The following is a 16,786-nucleotide window of genomic DNA, read 5'->3' on the forward strand; positions in this document are numbered from 1 at the left end:
ATAGGCTCTAGAGTGCAGGTTCAGTAGGTGTGGCACATGGGCTTAGTTGCTCTTCAGCATGTGGGATCCTCCTGGCCCAGGTCTCGAACCCGTGTCCCCTGCATTGGCAGGGGGAATCTTAACCACTGCGCCACCAGGGAAGTCCCAAGCCTGAAATTTTGAAAATTGGGATTTAAATCAATGAGTGTTTTCCCCGTGGTTTGTAGTTACTACACGCAGTTTAGGCCCCGGCTCTTCACTCGCGCGTCCAGCAGGCAATGCTGTGCGTTCACTAAGTGAACACACCTGCGACGCTCGTGCGTGCACAGCACAGGCCGCTTCAGATTTTCAGCAAACATTCCCACAGCACAGGCAGCTTCAGATTTTCAGCAAACATTCCGCTGTATACCTGGAATAGCAAAGTGAAATGGAGCGGAGACTCAGGATCTATAGTAACGCTGCTATGAACTCTGATTCTAAGGCAGCGCAAGCTTACACTTTCAGATTTAGTGATTAAGATAGAACGATTCATCCCCACGAAAGAACAGACTTTACACAAAGATATGCCAGAGCAAAGCATCTGGGTGAACACTCTTGTTTGAAAACATTACACGGAAAACAAAAGGCTGAACCGTATATGTTTTTCACCTTGGGGGCTCTGGTCCTCACGGGTTACCGCCACCATCGAACCCAGCGCGCTGGTGCGGGCGACTGAAGGAGAGGGAGTCCCACTGCAGCACAGAGCAGATGCCCGGGGCCGCTGCCTAGCCTCCAGGCGCGGTTGAGCTCCGGCGGGAACCACCGAGCGCGGACCTCCGGCGCTTCCTAGAGCGGCCTCACGTGGGCACGGCCGGCGGCGCACTTCCGCCCGCGCGCGTCGTGTCCCCGTGGACGGCTGGGCCTCGCTGCGGGCCTGCGCCTCCCTCGGCTCTTGCCGCGGGTCTCGGGGAGTGGGTGAGTGGGGCAGGGTGCGCCGGAGGGGGGCGGGCCAGGGTCTGCGCCGCTGAGGCCCCCCACGCGCCCGCCGAGGTGGCTGAGGGCGCGCTTCCTGCGGACTCGCGGGCCGGGACCGGAGCAGAGGACCCAGGCCCGGGAGCGCCGGGGAAGAGCACGCGCCTTGTCCACCCCCACCCCCAGACGGGGGCCTCAGTTGCCCGGCGCTCCTGCCGACGCCCACCCCTCCTTTTGCTACACTGATGCTGAATTGGAGGAGAGGCTTGGCTGGCCAACGGTTGGAGACCTGGCCTCTGGCCCTGGCTCTGCCTTGGCCGCTCACTCATCTCGGGGGTCACGCTTTTTTCATCTCTAAAATGGAGGCTGGCAGTATCTGCCCTACCTGCACCACTGGGTGATGGCAGGGTTGGCACTGCCTGCCTAGAAACTCGTTCTGAACCCGGCAGCCTTTAGAATCTTCTGGGAAGCCTTCCAAGTGCTGAGGCCCCAGAATCACCAGGTGTTCGTGATATGGAGCCGGGACTGAGAACCACTGGCCCAGAGTGTCAAGTGACAGTTCTGCGGTCGATCGTGTGCTGTGTTCTCGCCCGGAATGTGCGCTTCCTCCAAAGTGGTTCTTAGTCATGAAAAAGCAAGCGGCTGGGTTTTTTTGTTTTTTTTTGTCCAAAAAGACAGGGATCAAAATCTGGTTTGGTCACTTATTTCCTAGTGCTTAGAATGGTGCATGTCACAAAACATGCACCATTGATTAAATAAATTAACTTCTGATTACTTCCGACCTAGTGGAAGAGTTGATTATTTGACTTGTTTTTCAACTTTTTATTATGGAAACTTTCAAATATATACAAAAATAGAATCATGTACTGAATGTACCAACTCACAGTCAGTTTCATCTGGTACCTTCACCCCCACTGGATTATTTTAAAGTAAATCTAAATGTACCGTTTCATCCATTAAATACTTGTTTATGTTTATAGAACACAGTAACTCCTTAAATATAAAACCATCATCAATCTCATAAGAATTTCATGTTAACCATCTATCCAGTGAAAGTTTACATATCCCCTGTTGTCTCTTTTTTTTCTCCCATTGTCCAAATCAGGAGTCAAACAAGCTACACATGCTACACTTGGTTGACGGCTCATATCTCTTCATCTCCTCCCTTTTTTTTTTTTTTTTTTTCTGTATGCGGGCCTCTCACTGTTGCGGCCTCTCCCGTTGCGGAGCACAGGCTCCGGATGCGCAGGCTCAGCGGCCATGGCTCACGGGCCCAGCCGCTCCGCAGCATGTGGGATCCTCCCAGACCGGGGCACGAATCTGTGTCCCCTGCATCGGCAGGCGGACTCTCAACCACTGCGCCACCAGGGAAGCCCCTTCCTCCCTCTTTATTATTGTTTTTCCTTGTATTTCATTTGTTGAAGAAGCCAAGTCATTTGTCCTGTAATGTTTCATACATACTGAATTTTGCTTTTTCCGTCCCTGTGGTGTCCTTTAATAAACTGGTATTGAGATAACAGCTTTTCCAGATGCAGGTTATACTTTTTGGCAAGAAAACCTCCTAAATTACTGTGTACTTCGTATTACATGGCATCAGGAGTTGGATTAGGTCTTGTCTCTCTTTGTGGTGTCAAGATTGATCACTGGACCTTTTCCGTACAAATTGTATTGCAGGGTGACTAACTAGTTGATCAGGGAATTACTAAAGGATGATAGCTAATAACTACAGAAGGAATGAGAGAATATCAGCTAATGAAATAATTGGTCCTGGAAATGATCATTAGTGGCTGTTAACGTCAGAAAAAGAGAGACAGCCAGACAGCATGTGCTCCCTGATGGAAGTACCCAATAATACCACTTGTCAAGTATTCTTAGACGATGGGTGAGGGATAAAGATGAAACAGGATTGACCGTGAGTTGATAATTGTTGAAGCTCGGTGATGGGTATGTGACAGTGCATTATATTAATCTGTGTTTGAAATTTTTCCTAACAAAAGTTTTTTTTTAAAAAGATTGACTAGTGAGCTCACGTCAGCCCGATCCATCCATTATAGTTCTCCATTAGCCTTTCACTAAGTGGTTCTCAAAACTGACTGCATGTTAGAATCACAGGGGAAGAATTTTTTTTTTTTAATTCTAATACACACGTTTTTTGCAGAATTTCCTGTTTAATTGTTCTGGGATGGAGCCCAATCATTGATATGTTTTAAAAGCTCTCTAGGTGATTCTAATACTCTCATACTCTCCAGGGTTCTGTACCACTGGCTTAGATCTATTATTTGTTACACATGCAAAGTGATTATATTCTATTATACTTTCTGCATTTATTACTTTAAATTTTCAACTTTCTACATTCTGTGTATTCTTCTGCCTCTTGCAAACTGCAATCCAATGAGAAAGCCTCTGCAAATATTATCAGAGGAAGTCTTGATCTTGGAAGTGAAAATGTGGAGTGACACATGGAAAGGACACTAGCAGTAACCTCAAGGCTTGTGTGGGGGGTGGAGAGATGTACCACCCACCTGATGTGTGAGGTGACTGTATCCCCAAATGGAAAGGGAGATCAGGTGATATGTAGTTAGAAGAGCATGTTCAGCATTATGACACATTTCTTAAAAATCATCAATATTAAGTAAATTAAATATAAAATAAATTAAAATCAAATAAATAAATGAAATGCTGCTTATTGCAACCAAAAACAATTCAAAGATTTAAAAGAAAAGTTAATCTCCACTATCACCACCATCATTTTAATCACCCCTGAGATAACCAATATTAGCAATATGGTGTATATTCTTCCTCACCAGACTGTCTTGTATAATGTAGGGGTTTGGGCATTGTTATAAAAATGAGATTATGCCATAGCCATCTGTAACTTTTCTCACTGTCTTCCCTTCAGGACAAGAGTTACAGACCTGACTGAACTGTAGAATAAATAGTTCATGATATGAATATACAATAAAATATTCAGTTGTTTCCCTATTGAGATATATATATATATACATATATATATATGTATATATATGTTCAGATGGTTTCCAAATTTTAGCCACCTTAAAAGTAGCACAATAAACATCATTGTACACAGATCCTTTATTTCTGTAAGGTCGATTTCCAAAACTGGGATTGCTGGGTTAAAGTATATTGCTATTAGCAGCATCATTATTACTGGTAATATATATTGCCAGATCACTCTCCCAGAACATAATAGCAATTCATACTAAACACCACTAGTAAAATGCAGGTACCCATTTTCCCTTGTCTTGGTTAGCACAGGATAGCATTAATATTTGCCAGCTGATGTGTGGAAAATAATGTCTCTTTTCCTTTAATTTGCATTTCTTCTGACTACAGGGTGACTGAGCCTTTTCATGCTTATTGGCTGTTTGGATTTCTGCTGTGAATTTCCTGTGTATATTCATTGCTTATTTTTCTATTTTATCAGTTTTTTTGTTCTTATTAATGCACTTACTTGGACCATTTCTTAGGGGCATTAACCCTTTATCATACAATACAGTTTTCTCCAGGTGTTTTTTTTGGTCCTTTGACTTTAAGAATCTTGATATATGAAAGTTTTTATGTAGTAAAAATGTCGTTTTAAAAAATTTCTGGGTTTCATGTCTTGTCAGTAAGGGCTTTCTCATCCCCAAAGTTATATACATATTTTCCTAATTTTTTGAACATATTTTTTTGGACCTTTCACATTTATATTTCTAAACCATATGGAATGTATTTTTATATACAATGCAAAATAAGAATCTTGCTTTACTTTCTTCTGCAGAAGTAGCCAATTATGTCAGTGCTGTTCATTAAAAAAGCCACCCTTTTTATACTTTTGTTGTATATTGATTTCTGTACGTACCTGAGTTTATTTCTGGACTGTCCCTTCTCTGTCACTTCTATTTTTGTGCCAATATTATTCTGTTTTCTTTATGCCTGATTAGTAAGCGTTAATATCTAGAAAAGTTAAGTCACTACTCAATGCTTTGTGTACTTTTCTTGCCCATTCTCAGACATGTATTTTTTCTTCCATGTGATCTTTGGGTTGCTTTTGTTCCAAGATAAATCCCACTGGAAATCTGATAGAATTTACATTAAATATATATACATTAATTATGAAAAGATAGACATTTCTGTGATAGTATATCTTCCTATCAGGGAAGCGAATGTGTATCTCTTTTTGGGTCTTTTAGGGTCTATTCCTTTCCTATTAACTTTCTAGTTATTTTATAAGGCTTAGTTTTCTCTTGTGAGTGAGGGGTTTATTCCTTATTTTTATTTTGATCTGGCTATTGCTAGGACTGAGAAAAGTTTTTGATAGATTTTTTCCCCCTATAGATGATATATTTATCCAGCTCGCTGCCAAATTTTCTTGTTTTAGTAGTTTTTCTTAAACTTAATATGTTTGTTTTCTTCCCTGCCATCAATGTGGATGCTCTATAATTGGTTATACTGATATATAAGTTTGAGTTTGTGCTTATTTTATTTGATGCATATCTCCTATCACAGAAGTATATGAGAGATAGATGTGCCCAAAAGTAGTAAAAGGAAAAAGAGATCTCAGGAGTTGGCAGAAATCTACACACTCAACAGGTTATTGCTGATCAGTTATAAGATCAGAAGCCCAGGTGCTGACCCCTCATGGACTCTATTATTATGGGAATGAGCCGTTCACTCAGCATTACTGTGTGGTATTAGCATTACTGTAGAGTGTTGTAGAGCATTGCTGTGGTTTATGATGTTTCAGAGAAAGGGCTGCTCACCACGGGCACCAGAGATATCACTTAGTGAGCATAATTAAATTCCAGCTCTTGCCCAGAATCTCACTAGAGTTGTTTATTTATTAGAAAGACTTTTTAAAAAAATTAATAAGCAGAAAGTACAGAGTTCTTATATACCCACTCCTTCCCCCAATTTCCACTAATATTAACATCTTACATTAGTGTGGTAGTGATGAGCCAATATTGATACATTATTTTTTTTTAATATTTACTTATTTATTTATTTATTTGGTTGCACTGGGTCTAAGTTGCGGCAGGCAGGCTCCTTAGCTGCAGCTCGTGGGCTCCTTAGTTGCGGCATGCATGTGGGATCCGGTTCCCTGATACATTATTATTAACTAAAGTTTACATTAGGGTTCATTCACTCTTTGTGTTGTATATTCTATGGGTTTTGACCAATGTACAATGACGTGTGTCTGTCTTTACTGTATCATACAGAATAGTTTTGCTAAAAAATCCCATGTGCTAAATCCATGTCCTAAAAATCCCGTGTGCTCCACCTATTCATCCCTCCCTCCCTTCCCCCAAACCACTGTCCTTTTTTTTTTAACAACAGAAATTTATTCTTGCACAATTCTAGAGGCTAGACATCTGAAACTAAGGTGTCGCCTGGACCTTTGTTATGGATAATAAAGCTACAACATAAGGAATGCTTAAGACAGAAGGTGACATGATAGAGTTGCCCTGGAGCTAGTGTCCTGGCGTCTGAATCCTAGCTCTGCCACTTACTAGCCGTGGGACCCTAGGCAAGTCATTACCTCTCTGTGCCTCAGCCTCCCCATCTCTAAAATGGGGATGATGGGGCTTCCCTGGTGGCGCAGTGGTTGAGAGTCTGCCTGCCGATGCAGGGGACACGGGTTTGTGCCCCGGTCCGGGAAGATCCCACATGCTGCGGAGCAGCTGGGCCCATGAGCCACGGCCGCTGGGCCTGCGCGTCGGGAGCCTGTGCTCCGCAGCGGGAGAGGCCACAACAGTGAGAGGCCCGCGTACCGCAAAAATAAATAAATAAATAAAATAAAATAAAATGGGGATGATGATATAGTACCCACCTTGTAGAGTCAAACCACTGTGTTTTTACCATTCCCGTAGTTTGGCCTTTACCAGAATGTCATATAGTTGGAATTCAATTATAGTTATTAATTGACTGGGTTTGGCTTTTTTAACATTTATTTTTGTTTGTGTGAGCAGTCATACAAGGTTTGGTAATTTGTGGTTTTAACTGATTAAGAGTTACTAAAATCTTTCTTTGGATGTCTGTGGAAAACTATTAGAGAACAGGAAGCCAAGCTATTCTTAATAACCAAAACATAGGTAATAGTAAAACTCACAAGAACCTGTTTTTGGTGATTTTGAGTAGCGATGTGTAATAATCCCTAAGGGCTCTTCTCGTTCCAGGGTGGAAGATGTCTATGGATGTGACATTTCTGGGGACAGGCGCAGCATACCCATCCCCAACCCGGGGTGCCTCTGCTCTGGTCCTTCGGTGTGAAGGCGAGTGCTGGCTCTTTGACTGTGGGGAGGGAACCCAGACACAGCTTATGAAAAGCCAACTTAAAGCAGGTCAGTGTGCATTCAGCTCTCTCATTAAGGCTGTCTCTTGTTCTGCTTCATTTTCTTGGCTTTCCTTGGGCCTTTTGCTTAGAAAAGCCCTGACAGTTGCACTCCATTTCAGTGCTGGAGCCCTGGCAATACTTGGAAGGTGCTGGGGTATCTGGCCACACCCACTAAACTATCTTTCTTACTTCCTTCCTTCCTTCCTCCCTCCCTTCCTCCCTTCCTTCCTCCCTCCCTTCCTTCCTTCCCTCCTCCCTTCCTTCCTTCCCTCCTCCCTCCCTCCCTCCCTTCCTTCCTTCCTTCCTTATTTATGTATTTACTTTTCATTCTTCCTGTAAATGTTGAGAGCAAGGATCTCTATAGGCTTAGGGCATGGAGGATGGAGTGGGTTACATCAGACATATTAAATAGACACTGCCCAAGCAAAGGAACATACTTATTTCCACCAGGAGATAGGTATAAGTATCATGAGAGAATACAAAGGGTGGTAGATGTTCTGGGGAGTGAAATGTTCTTTTCCACTTGGGGTCATTCTCAGAGAAGGTGACCTGTGAGTTGTTAAAGGAGGAGGAAGGGTTCCCTGGGCTGGGGAGAAGAAGGGCATTCCAGCCATAGGGAACAGAGTGAGCTTAGCACCAGGCAGACTGAAGAGTACCGTGTTCACTAGAGCCTTGGCCCAGAGTCAGGCAGACCCAGGGTTCCAGTCCCAGCGGTGTCTCGGCTTATTACCTGAGCAGGTCAGCCAATTAAGCTTTACTTTGCTCACCTTTCAAATGGGCTTAAAAACTCGACTTAGAAGGGGTTGTGAGAATTGTATACAATAATCCCTTCTCTGTGTGGTTGTCTCCTTCTCATCAGTTAAATCTTAGCTCAAATGCTGTCTTCTCAAAGGCTGAACCTCTGGGGTTAAGTAATTTCTCCTCACCCCAGGCATTCTACTATTTTGTGCTGTTTTTATTGACTTCTTAGCATCATCAATATCTAAAATTATGTTATTTAAATAGTTGTTTCTGTGGTCACTGTTTATTTCCCTGTACAATAAAGTAAACTCAGTGATCACTTACATACCTAGTAGATGCCTAGTAATATCTGTTCAGTTAATGCATGAATAAGATGTTCAACACTTAGCACAGTGCCTCTCACTTGTTAGGTCTTGATAAATGGTAGTTACTGAAATTCCTACCACTCATCACAGTACCTAGCATTTGATGACTAAAGGAAGTATAGTTCTATCATCCAAGGATTCCTTGGTCTAGTGATGAAAACTGACATGCAAACAGTCATGGTGTAATTTGCTAAGTAAGAATAATGGAGGTGTTTTCTAACTACTTTTGAAGCACTAAGGAGGGGGGCACTAACTGTATCTGTGTGTTCAGGGAAAGCAACCTGGAGATGGTAACAGTTGAGCTAGGATGTAAGAGATGAATAGAAGTTTCTCTGGGGAGAGAAGTAGGGATGGACCTTCAAGGAACAGACAACAAAGTGAGCAAGAGTTTCTAGGAGAGAAATAACATGTTTGGGGAATATTAAGCTATCCAGAACTTTGAGTACTTGGCTGGATAGATGAGAGATAAGAATGCTTAAGGAAGTAAGTAAGGGCAGACTATGAGGACTCCTGTGGTATTCTAAGGTATCTGCACCTTATTCTATTGGCAGCAAAGAATCATTAAAACATTTTAAGCCGAAAAAAAAAAGAATTAAGCTGAGCAATGACATGGTCTGATTTGTGTTTTAGGACAGTTTTCCAATGGCAAATATATTGGGAGAGAGAGATTGGCATCAGGAGACCAGTTCCAAGGCAGTGGCATTCACCTGAGAGAGAGAGAGAAGATGAAGATGTTGAAGCAGGAAGTAGGGATAAGGATGAAGATGAGAGACTCAAAGAGATACTTATAGAGCCAACAGCAGGTGGTGACTGAGTAAATTCCTAGTCTGTGAAGAAGTGAAGAATTATTACAAGTTACAGGTGATGATGTCCCAGACCAAGATTGGGAGTTAGGAAAAAAGCTGTTGGAAGAAGGAACTAATGCACTTGGGACACGTGGCCTTGAGGTGTACACAGTTCAACCCTGATTATATACTGTCTTATGTTGAAACCCTGAGGTCAGAGCAGGTATTGTGCTTTACTTCCCTTGGATCACACAGGGGTTCCTTTCACGAGAACATGCCTCCACATGCCAGAGTGGAGGCTGTAATATTTAACAGTTTAGAGAGTAGGGGTTAAGGTGGCAGGGTGATTAAAATAGAAACAAGTAACTGTTGTGTTAAGAGGTTTGGGTGTAGGGTAAGTCTTCACTTTTTATTTAGTACCTGTATCAGTTATGTAATGCTGCATAGCAGATTATAAATTTAGTGGGTTATTTGCATTTATTATCTCATCGTTTCTGTGGGTCAGGGAGTTCGGGCCTGGCTTAGCTGGATTCTCTGCTTCAGGGTCTCACTAGGCTGCAATCCAGGTCTTGGCCAGGGCTGCGGTCTCATCAGAGTCTCCACTAGGGGAAGAATCTGTTTTCAGTGCTCACTCAGGTTGTCAGCAGAATCCTTGTAGTTGTAGGACTGAGGCTGCCTGCGGCAACTAGAGGCCTCCTGTAGTTCCTCGTCATGGGGGTTTCTGCTTCAGGGTAGCTTGCTCAATTACTGCCAGCAAGGGAGAGAGATTCCAGAGCAAGTCTGCCAGCAAGATGGAGTCTTGTAAATGACATAATCGTATTGCATCCTTGTGCCATATTTTACTGGTTAGGAGTAAGTCCCCAGTCCCGCCCACACTCAAGGGGAAGGAATTATAGAAGGATATGAACAGCAGGAGGCAGGGGCCACGGTGGTACCCATGTACCACCTTAACTCTATCTGCCACAATACCTTTCTCTAGTGTTTTATATTTTACAGCTATTTTATATATATTTTTAAACAATGCACAAAGCTCGAGCTTTTTAAAATAAAAGTTTGGCAAAAAATAATAATAAAATAAAATCTAAGGGAACCTTTAGTTTACAAAATTTTGTTGACTTAAGAAAAAATTTTCTGGCTTCAGAGAGGAGGGTGATATGGTAATCCCAGAACATTAGCTGAGACACTCTAGCGCTTCAAAAGCCCCTGTCTCAACCTGGAATGCATCACCCTCAAAACATCTTGGTTTCTCTCAATAACCCAATATGGACCTATCGCTATTGGAGCCATTGAAGCCCTTTTAGCTTATACTACCTCCTGGGGTAATGGGTTTCATAAGGAAGTATTTTCTGTTTCTCTAGATATACTTCTTGCAAGTTTCCTTGGTCCTAATATGCAAGCATCTGATTAAAAAGTGTAGGTTTGGGCTTCCCTGGTGGCGCAGTGGTTGAGAGTCTGCCTGCTGATGCGGGGGACGTGGGTTCGTGCCCCGGTCTGGGAGGATCCCACGTGCCGCGGAGCGGCTGGGCCCGTGAGCCGTGGCCGCTGGGCCTGCGCGTCCGGAGTCTGTGCTCCGCAACGGGAGAGGCCACAACAGTGAGGAGCCCGCGTACCAAAAAAAAAAAAAAAAGTGTAGGTTTGCCATAGCTACTTTTTTCATAATTTTAAAGAGTGAGCTTAAGCCTTTTTTTCCTCTAAAATGATTACAAAAAGTATTATAAAAGATAAGTTTAAAAATGATTATAATAAGTATACATGCTCATTGTAAAAGTTCAAACAAAGCAGAAAAATATAAATAAGAAGCCTAAATCCCCCTCTCTTTGGTGAATTTTCTATACATGTAGATATGGTAATGGTGTAGGTGTATTTGTGTGTGTGTATAATTTTGCATAAATGGAATCAAACTATACTTGGTGTGACCTGCTTTTTTTCAACTGAATATTACGTATGAACGATGTATTGCAGACATTTTCCTACGGCACTAAATATCACTGCATTATCCCTTAGAGGATGCTTAGTATTCTGCTCCTATATGGATGACATTTTCCCTGGTAACTTCCGTGATCTTAAGTGAAAGGGAGCTCATGCATTTTTCTCTTTTCATTTGATAGCTTCCTCTTACCTTTGATAATTGTGGTTGCCATTCCTTCTCCCTCTGAAATCAACTTTCTTGAAAAATGAAATGTTTGTCTTCCCTGAAACTGTGATATCTGTGGGAAGTACCTTTTCTTACTTAATTTATCTCACTTGCTTTGAGTTCACAGATTGTTTTGGTGTTCAGTTTTGGCTGTGTTTTGCAGTAGATAGGGAGAGGCCCAGAAAGTCTGATTTGGCAGTTTTGAGGTCAGCGTGAGACTCAACAACTGTTGTAGTTCTTTTGTCTCTTGAGTCCTCAGGTCACACTTGGGGGCGTGTTGGCAGCCCAGACAGCAGGAAGAGGGCAAGGAAAGGGTTCCAGAAGTCAAAAAACTGCAAAAACGAGGACTAAAAAGAGAAAACAAAAAGGAGTATGTTGAGGAAACTTCTAGCGTGCCTCCTGGCGATTTTCAAGGTTCAAGATCAGCCTCTGCCCAGTCTGTTCTCTGCCACAGGGGCCTGGCTTGGTGTAGTAACACTGGGAACACTCGCTTGGAGAACACTGTTACCTAGATGTCACAGGACAAATCCCATCACAATAAACTATTCCTGTTCTTTTATGGCATTGATAAACTGTTCCTGTTCTTTTATGGTTTCAAATGTTTGAAATGGGTGGGCCATGAGCTAGGACTGGAAGCCACTGTTATACTAAAAATGTGTTAATTGTGATTGTTGCTTTTAAAAGGCCTTGTGGTGCATCTGAGAAAAATGTTGATGTGGCATCCTGCCACATACCAGGAGTAAATTCAGTTTACCAATGGCTAAATCAAGTTACAACCTAAGTCAGTATGCACTGGAAAAGCTGTTGTATTAGTTCAGATTGAGAGAAAGGGAGGGGCCCACATGCCTTTACGTAGCACCATGGGGGATCTACCCTCTAAACTGCACTCTGCATCTATTGCCCACTTCCTCCCCCTCGGTTCTTCACCCCACTCCCTTTCCACCTCCCTCCTTCTCCCTCCTTCCTTTCCTCTCCCTCCCTCATCCCCCTTCCTTTTTCTCCTTCTTCGGCCTCACCCAGACAAGCAGGCTCTGGCTTGGTTAGTTAATCTCTGTCCAGTGTGGAGTCCTTAAAAGGCAATTTTGAATTCAGGCACTGGTCCAGTCCGTTGGAGCCAGGGGAACATTTTTATGCTGGAAGTACTGTTCATATTTGCTGTTCTCAGAGGGAGCAGTAGGGGGCAGTGTAACTGCCAGATGTTTTTAACACTTGTGGCCTATCTGGTAACTTATGTGAATCATTTTGGTACACTATATCCTTTTTTTTTCCCCAGTAAGAGGATGTGTAGGAAAGTACTCTTAAAACTGTAACACTGTGTAATTTGAAGATGTTTTATGAAAAAAAGTTATATCTTATTAAAACCATCTAGTGAAATAATACCTGTCTTTCTTGCTTCTAGAATCATGTAGAAGAATATAAAGAAATAAGTTTATGGTGATAAGTAGAACTTCTAAATTCATTTTATTGCTTTCTATGTAAGTTGTTATGCATGTTTCAAGTAGCTTTGTATGGGTTTTGTTTCTGAAAAATTCCCAAATTTATTTCTCTGCCTCAATCAAAAGGGAGAATTACTAAGATCTTCATCACGCATCTTCATGGAGACCATTTCTTTGGCCTTCCTGGCCTCCTCTGCACAATCAGCCTGCAGAGTGGCTCCATGGTCACCAAACAGCCGATCGAAATCTATGGCCCTGCGGGGCTTCGGGACTTCATCTGGCAAACCATGGAACTTTCTCACACGGAGTTGGTCTTCCCTTATGTGGTCCATGAGCTGGTGCCTACAGCAGATCAGTGTCCTACAGAAGAACTGAAAGAATTTGTACACGTGAATAAAGCAGACAACCCTCCCAAAGACGGACAGGGAAGAACTATCGTGTTAGACTCAGAAGAAAACTCATACCTCCTGGTTGATGATGAACAGTTTGTTGTGAAAGCATTTCGCCTCTTTCATCGAATACCCTCCTTTGGATTTTCAGTTGTGGAGAAGAAACGCCCAGGTAAACTCAATGCACAGAAACTGAAAGATCTTGGTAAGTGTTTTTTTTCCTTTCTCGTCAATCGAGTTGTTGTTAACCAGAGCGGTTAGAAGTGTCATAGAAACCTTCTTTTCTTGTCTCCCAGGCCTAAAACTGACATTTTCTCTACTTACTTCCCTTGCCCAAAGTTTGTTTATTAAGGGAAATTCTTGAGGCCAAAATATTTTATACAGAGCAAAAACCAAGTATCTATTTGAATTCTCTCTTCAGCTCCCTAGATGCACATTCTTGATCTGTCTTATCTTCAGCTTTTACTATCTTGGTTGGTGAAGTGGACCTGTTGTCTCAGGTCTAGGCTTTTATTTTTTCATGTCATGTTTTTGAAATATGTTTTCAATGACATCTTTGGCCAGAGACTTTTTGCCAGAGACTTTTTGCCATAGTTCTTAACCTTGCAACTCCAACCAACTGCTTTCTGGGTTTTCCTTCTTTATTGACTTTGCCTAGTCAATCAACCTTGATTAAGTTAATTTGGTGTTTAGAACACTGCCTTAACCAGTTTTACATACCTGGGTTCATCACACTCGGAAGCAAGCATCCAAAGATTGGCTTGGGGCCCATCAAAGGCTTCATACCTCCTCTATGCTAGGCCATCATGTGCGAGAGTTCTTCAGGGCCTCTCCCAAAGCAGTTTCCGGGTACATCATTCCTCCAGCATACCACCTTCCTTGGCATGGCTACAACAGAGCCTGTGAAAACATGGTGATGGTGATGGTTTTTTTGTGTGTCTTTTCTTTACTTACGCAATGTCTTCTTTCTTTTCCAACTAAAACAAAATGCTAAGTAATGAGGAAAAGTGCCTTAGGCCAAAGGTATTTTTATTGTCTAAAAACCTGTGAAAATACTGTTGTATTGGGAAACTTTAAACATGATCTATGTTGGAATTAGTGAACACATTCTGTTTGTTTGTATGTGTTGCCCAGAGTGATGATCAGGTATTATTCTCGATTAATATGAGATTTAAGCCCAGTTTGGTAAACATGGAACTGCCCCTATCTACAAAGAAGATTGATTATTTATAACTGCCTGAAATTCTGCTTGATCTTGTGATCCAGACAATCCCCTCTAACAGTTTTTTTTTATGATGTTAGTTTGTTGGTACCTTGTCATTTAAATGGGCTCTTTAATTTTACCCAAAGATGAGCTTATTAAATACAGCACTCTCAAATAATGTTATTCCCATGCACAGCAGAGAATCAAGGCTGATATCTTGACTGTAATAAGGTTTTAGTGGGACTTAAGAGCTTAAAACTCATCTGACACGTGTGCTTGGAAATGTTTTAAGTACTCGGGCATTGCTAATATCAATAGCCAACAGTGAACTTTTAAAAATGTATAAATATTCCAGTTTTCCACAAGTAATAAAATATTTATAACAATTATGAAAAGAATTGGATGCCTTTTCCACTTGCTATTTGCTGTGCTGTTGAAACAGACTCTCTTAACAAGTCATAAATGCCATTCCCATGACGTGATGTTATCTGCCTCGGTCATTAGGTGTTCCGCCAGGACCTGCCTATGGGAAGCTGAAAAATGGAATTTCTGTTGTTCTGGAAAATGGAGTTACAATTTCTCCCCAAGATGTCTTAAAAAAGCCTATTGTTGGAAGAAAAATCTGCATTTTGGGTGACTGTTCTGGGGTTGTGGATGATGGAGGAGTGAAGCTGTGCTTTGAAGCAGACCTGTTGATCCATGAAGCAACCCTGGATGACACCCAGATGGACAAAGCAAAAGAACACGGCCACAGCACGCCACACATGGCAGCAGCATTTGCAAAGCTGTGCCAAGCAAAGAGGCTTGTTCTGACTCACTTCAGTCAGAGGTACAAACCAGTTGCCTTGGCCAGAGAAGGAGAAACAGATGGGATCGTAGAGCTTAAAAAGCAAGCTGAATCAGTGTTAGATCTCCAAGAAGTGACTCTAGCAGAAGATTTTATGGTGATTGGCATTCCAATCAAGAAATGAAGCCAGTGTTCCTGAATGCATTCTGGTGTGTCTGTGAATATGTTACTGAACGAACAGTCAAGTTTGTTTTGTTGTCGTCGTCGTCATTTTGGTCTAAAATTATTTGGGTCCTAACAGTCCTAACAAGGATGGAGCTGCATTGCTGAACTAACTCAGCATTGAGAAGGGAGCAAGCTTTGTGATAATAGATCACTTTAAAAAGAATAAAGCCAGAATCCTTCTTCGAGTCCACACTTGACAAAATGATAGACTGTTCAGGTGTACACGTTTTGTGGCTGCTGCCTCAGAGGGTAGCCAATATGCCATGCAATCCTGGGCTTAGCTTCTGCCCGGCTTTATTGCTGTTGTTGGCAAAGCAGTAGCAGGGCTTGGCCCTCCTGGCTAAAAATGGTATTTTGGCATTTTGTGTTGAATCTGTTCATGTTATTAACAGAATAGAGAGAAATGTAATGAGACATTGGATATGAAGGATTGAAGCTGGCACGTTAAGTCTTGAATTCTTTGCTTGAATACTGAGTGCAGAGTCAGGCTAGGTGTTTATCCTCCAATTAATATTTTATTGAACTTTCCAGTTTGCTTTAAACCTGTGGTTCTCAGTTGGAGGTGATACTCTCCCTTAGATGGAGTTTTGAAATTGTGGGGATGTCTCTTGTCAAAACTAGGGGTGGTTACTACTGGTATTTAGTCAGTAGGGGCCAGGATGCTAGATCCTACAAAGTTCGGTCAGTCCTAAACAGTGAAGAATTATCTCATCCCAAAATGCATATTGCAGGCCTGTTGAGATACACAGCAAGTTAAAACTTATACTCCCACTGTGAATATACTTTATAAAAATTAGTGACATACTGAACTGAACTACGAGGTAAGTCAAATTCCACAACAAATCCTAAAAAGCTAGCTAAGGGAATATGTTGGAATTGGAACATCTTATCAAATATTATTTGTCATAAATGAGCTATGAGCTGGAGCTTATGAATCTGGAGGTTAAAAAATGATACCTGTCCAACTTGCGTTTACGCTTTCCAATAAATAATTCTTTGAGCACAGTTTTAGTAAATGTTCTTTCTAGAATAGCTTTTCTTCCTGAGTTGCCTTCCACCTCCCTTCTGTCTTTCATGGGGTATCTCGGACTCATTTTCCCACAGTATTTCTCAAAATGTGTCAATGGAGAGGTAGTCTCAAGTACTGATTCGGTCAAAAGGCTTCCCTCGGGGCTTCCCTGGTGGCGCAGTGGTTGAGAGTCTGCCTACCAATCAGGGGACGCGGGTTTGTGCCCCGGTCCGGGAGGATCCCACATGTTGCGGAGCGGCTGGGCGCGTGGGCCATGGCCACTGAGCCTGCATGTCTGTAGCCTGAAAAAAAAAAAAAAAAGAATAATAATAAGAAGTAAATTTAAAAAAAAAAAAAAAAGGCTTCCCTCATCAAATCAGTTTGGGAAACCCTGTATGCTATGTGTCCCTCCGGCAGAGTTCTGGTTCCCATAAGTACATTAAAAAC

General features: G+C 42.2%; 1 protein-coding gene across 1 annotated transcript; it reads left to right on the top strand.

Moving 5' to 3' along the window:
- The first annotated feature begins 811 nt into the window (after positions 1–811).
- On the top strand, positions 812–16,335 carry ELAC1 (elaC ribonuclease Z 1). The gene is made up of 4 exons (XM_024756811.1): positions 812–933; positions 7,107–7,271; positions 12,852–13,319; positions 14,823–16,335. The coding sequence occupies exons 2-4, from the start codon at positions 7,115–7,117 to the stop codon at positions 15,287–15,289; spliced, it is 1,092 nt and encodes a 363-aa protein (XP_024612579.1). The 5' UTR covers positions 812–933; positions 7,107–7,114; the 3' UTR covers positions 15,290–16,335.
- The last annotated feature ends 451 nt before the right edge of the window (positions 16,336–16,786 follow it).

The sequence above is a fragment of the Neophocaena asiaeorientalis genome, unplaced genomic scaffold (genome assembly GCF_003031525.2).
Source record: "Neophocaena asiaeorientalis asiaeorientalis breed wild unplaced genomic scaffold, Neophocaena_asiaeorientalis_V1.1 scaffold133, whole genome shotgun sequence".
Lineage (NCBI taxonomy): Eukaryota > Metazoa > Chordata > Mammalia > Artiodactyla > Phocoenidae > Neophocaena > Neophocaena asiaeorientalis.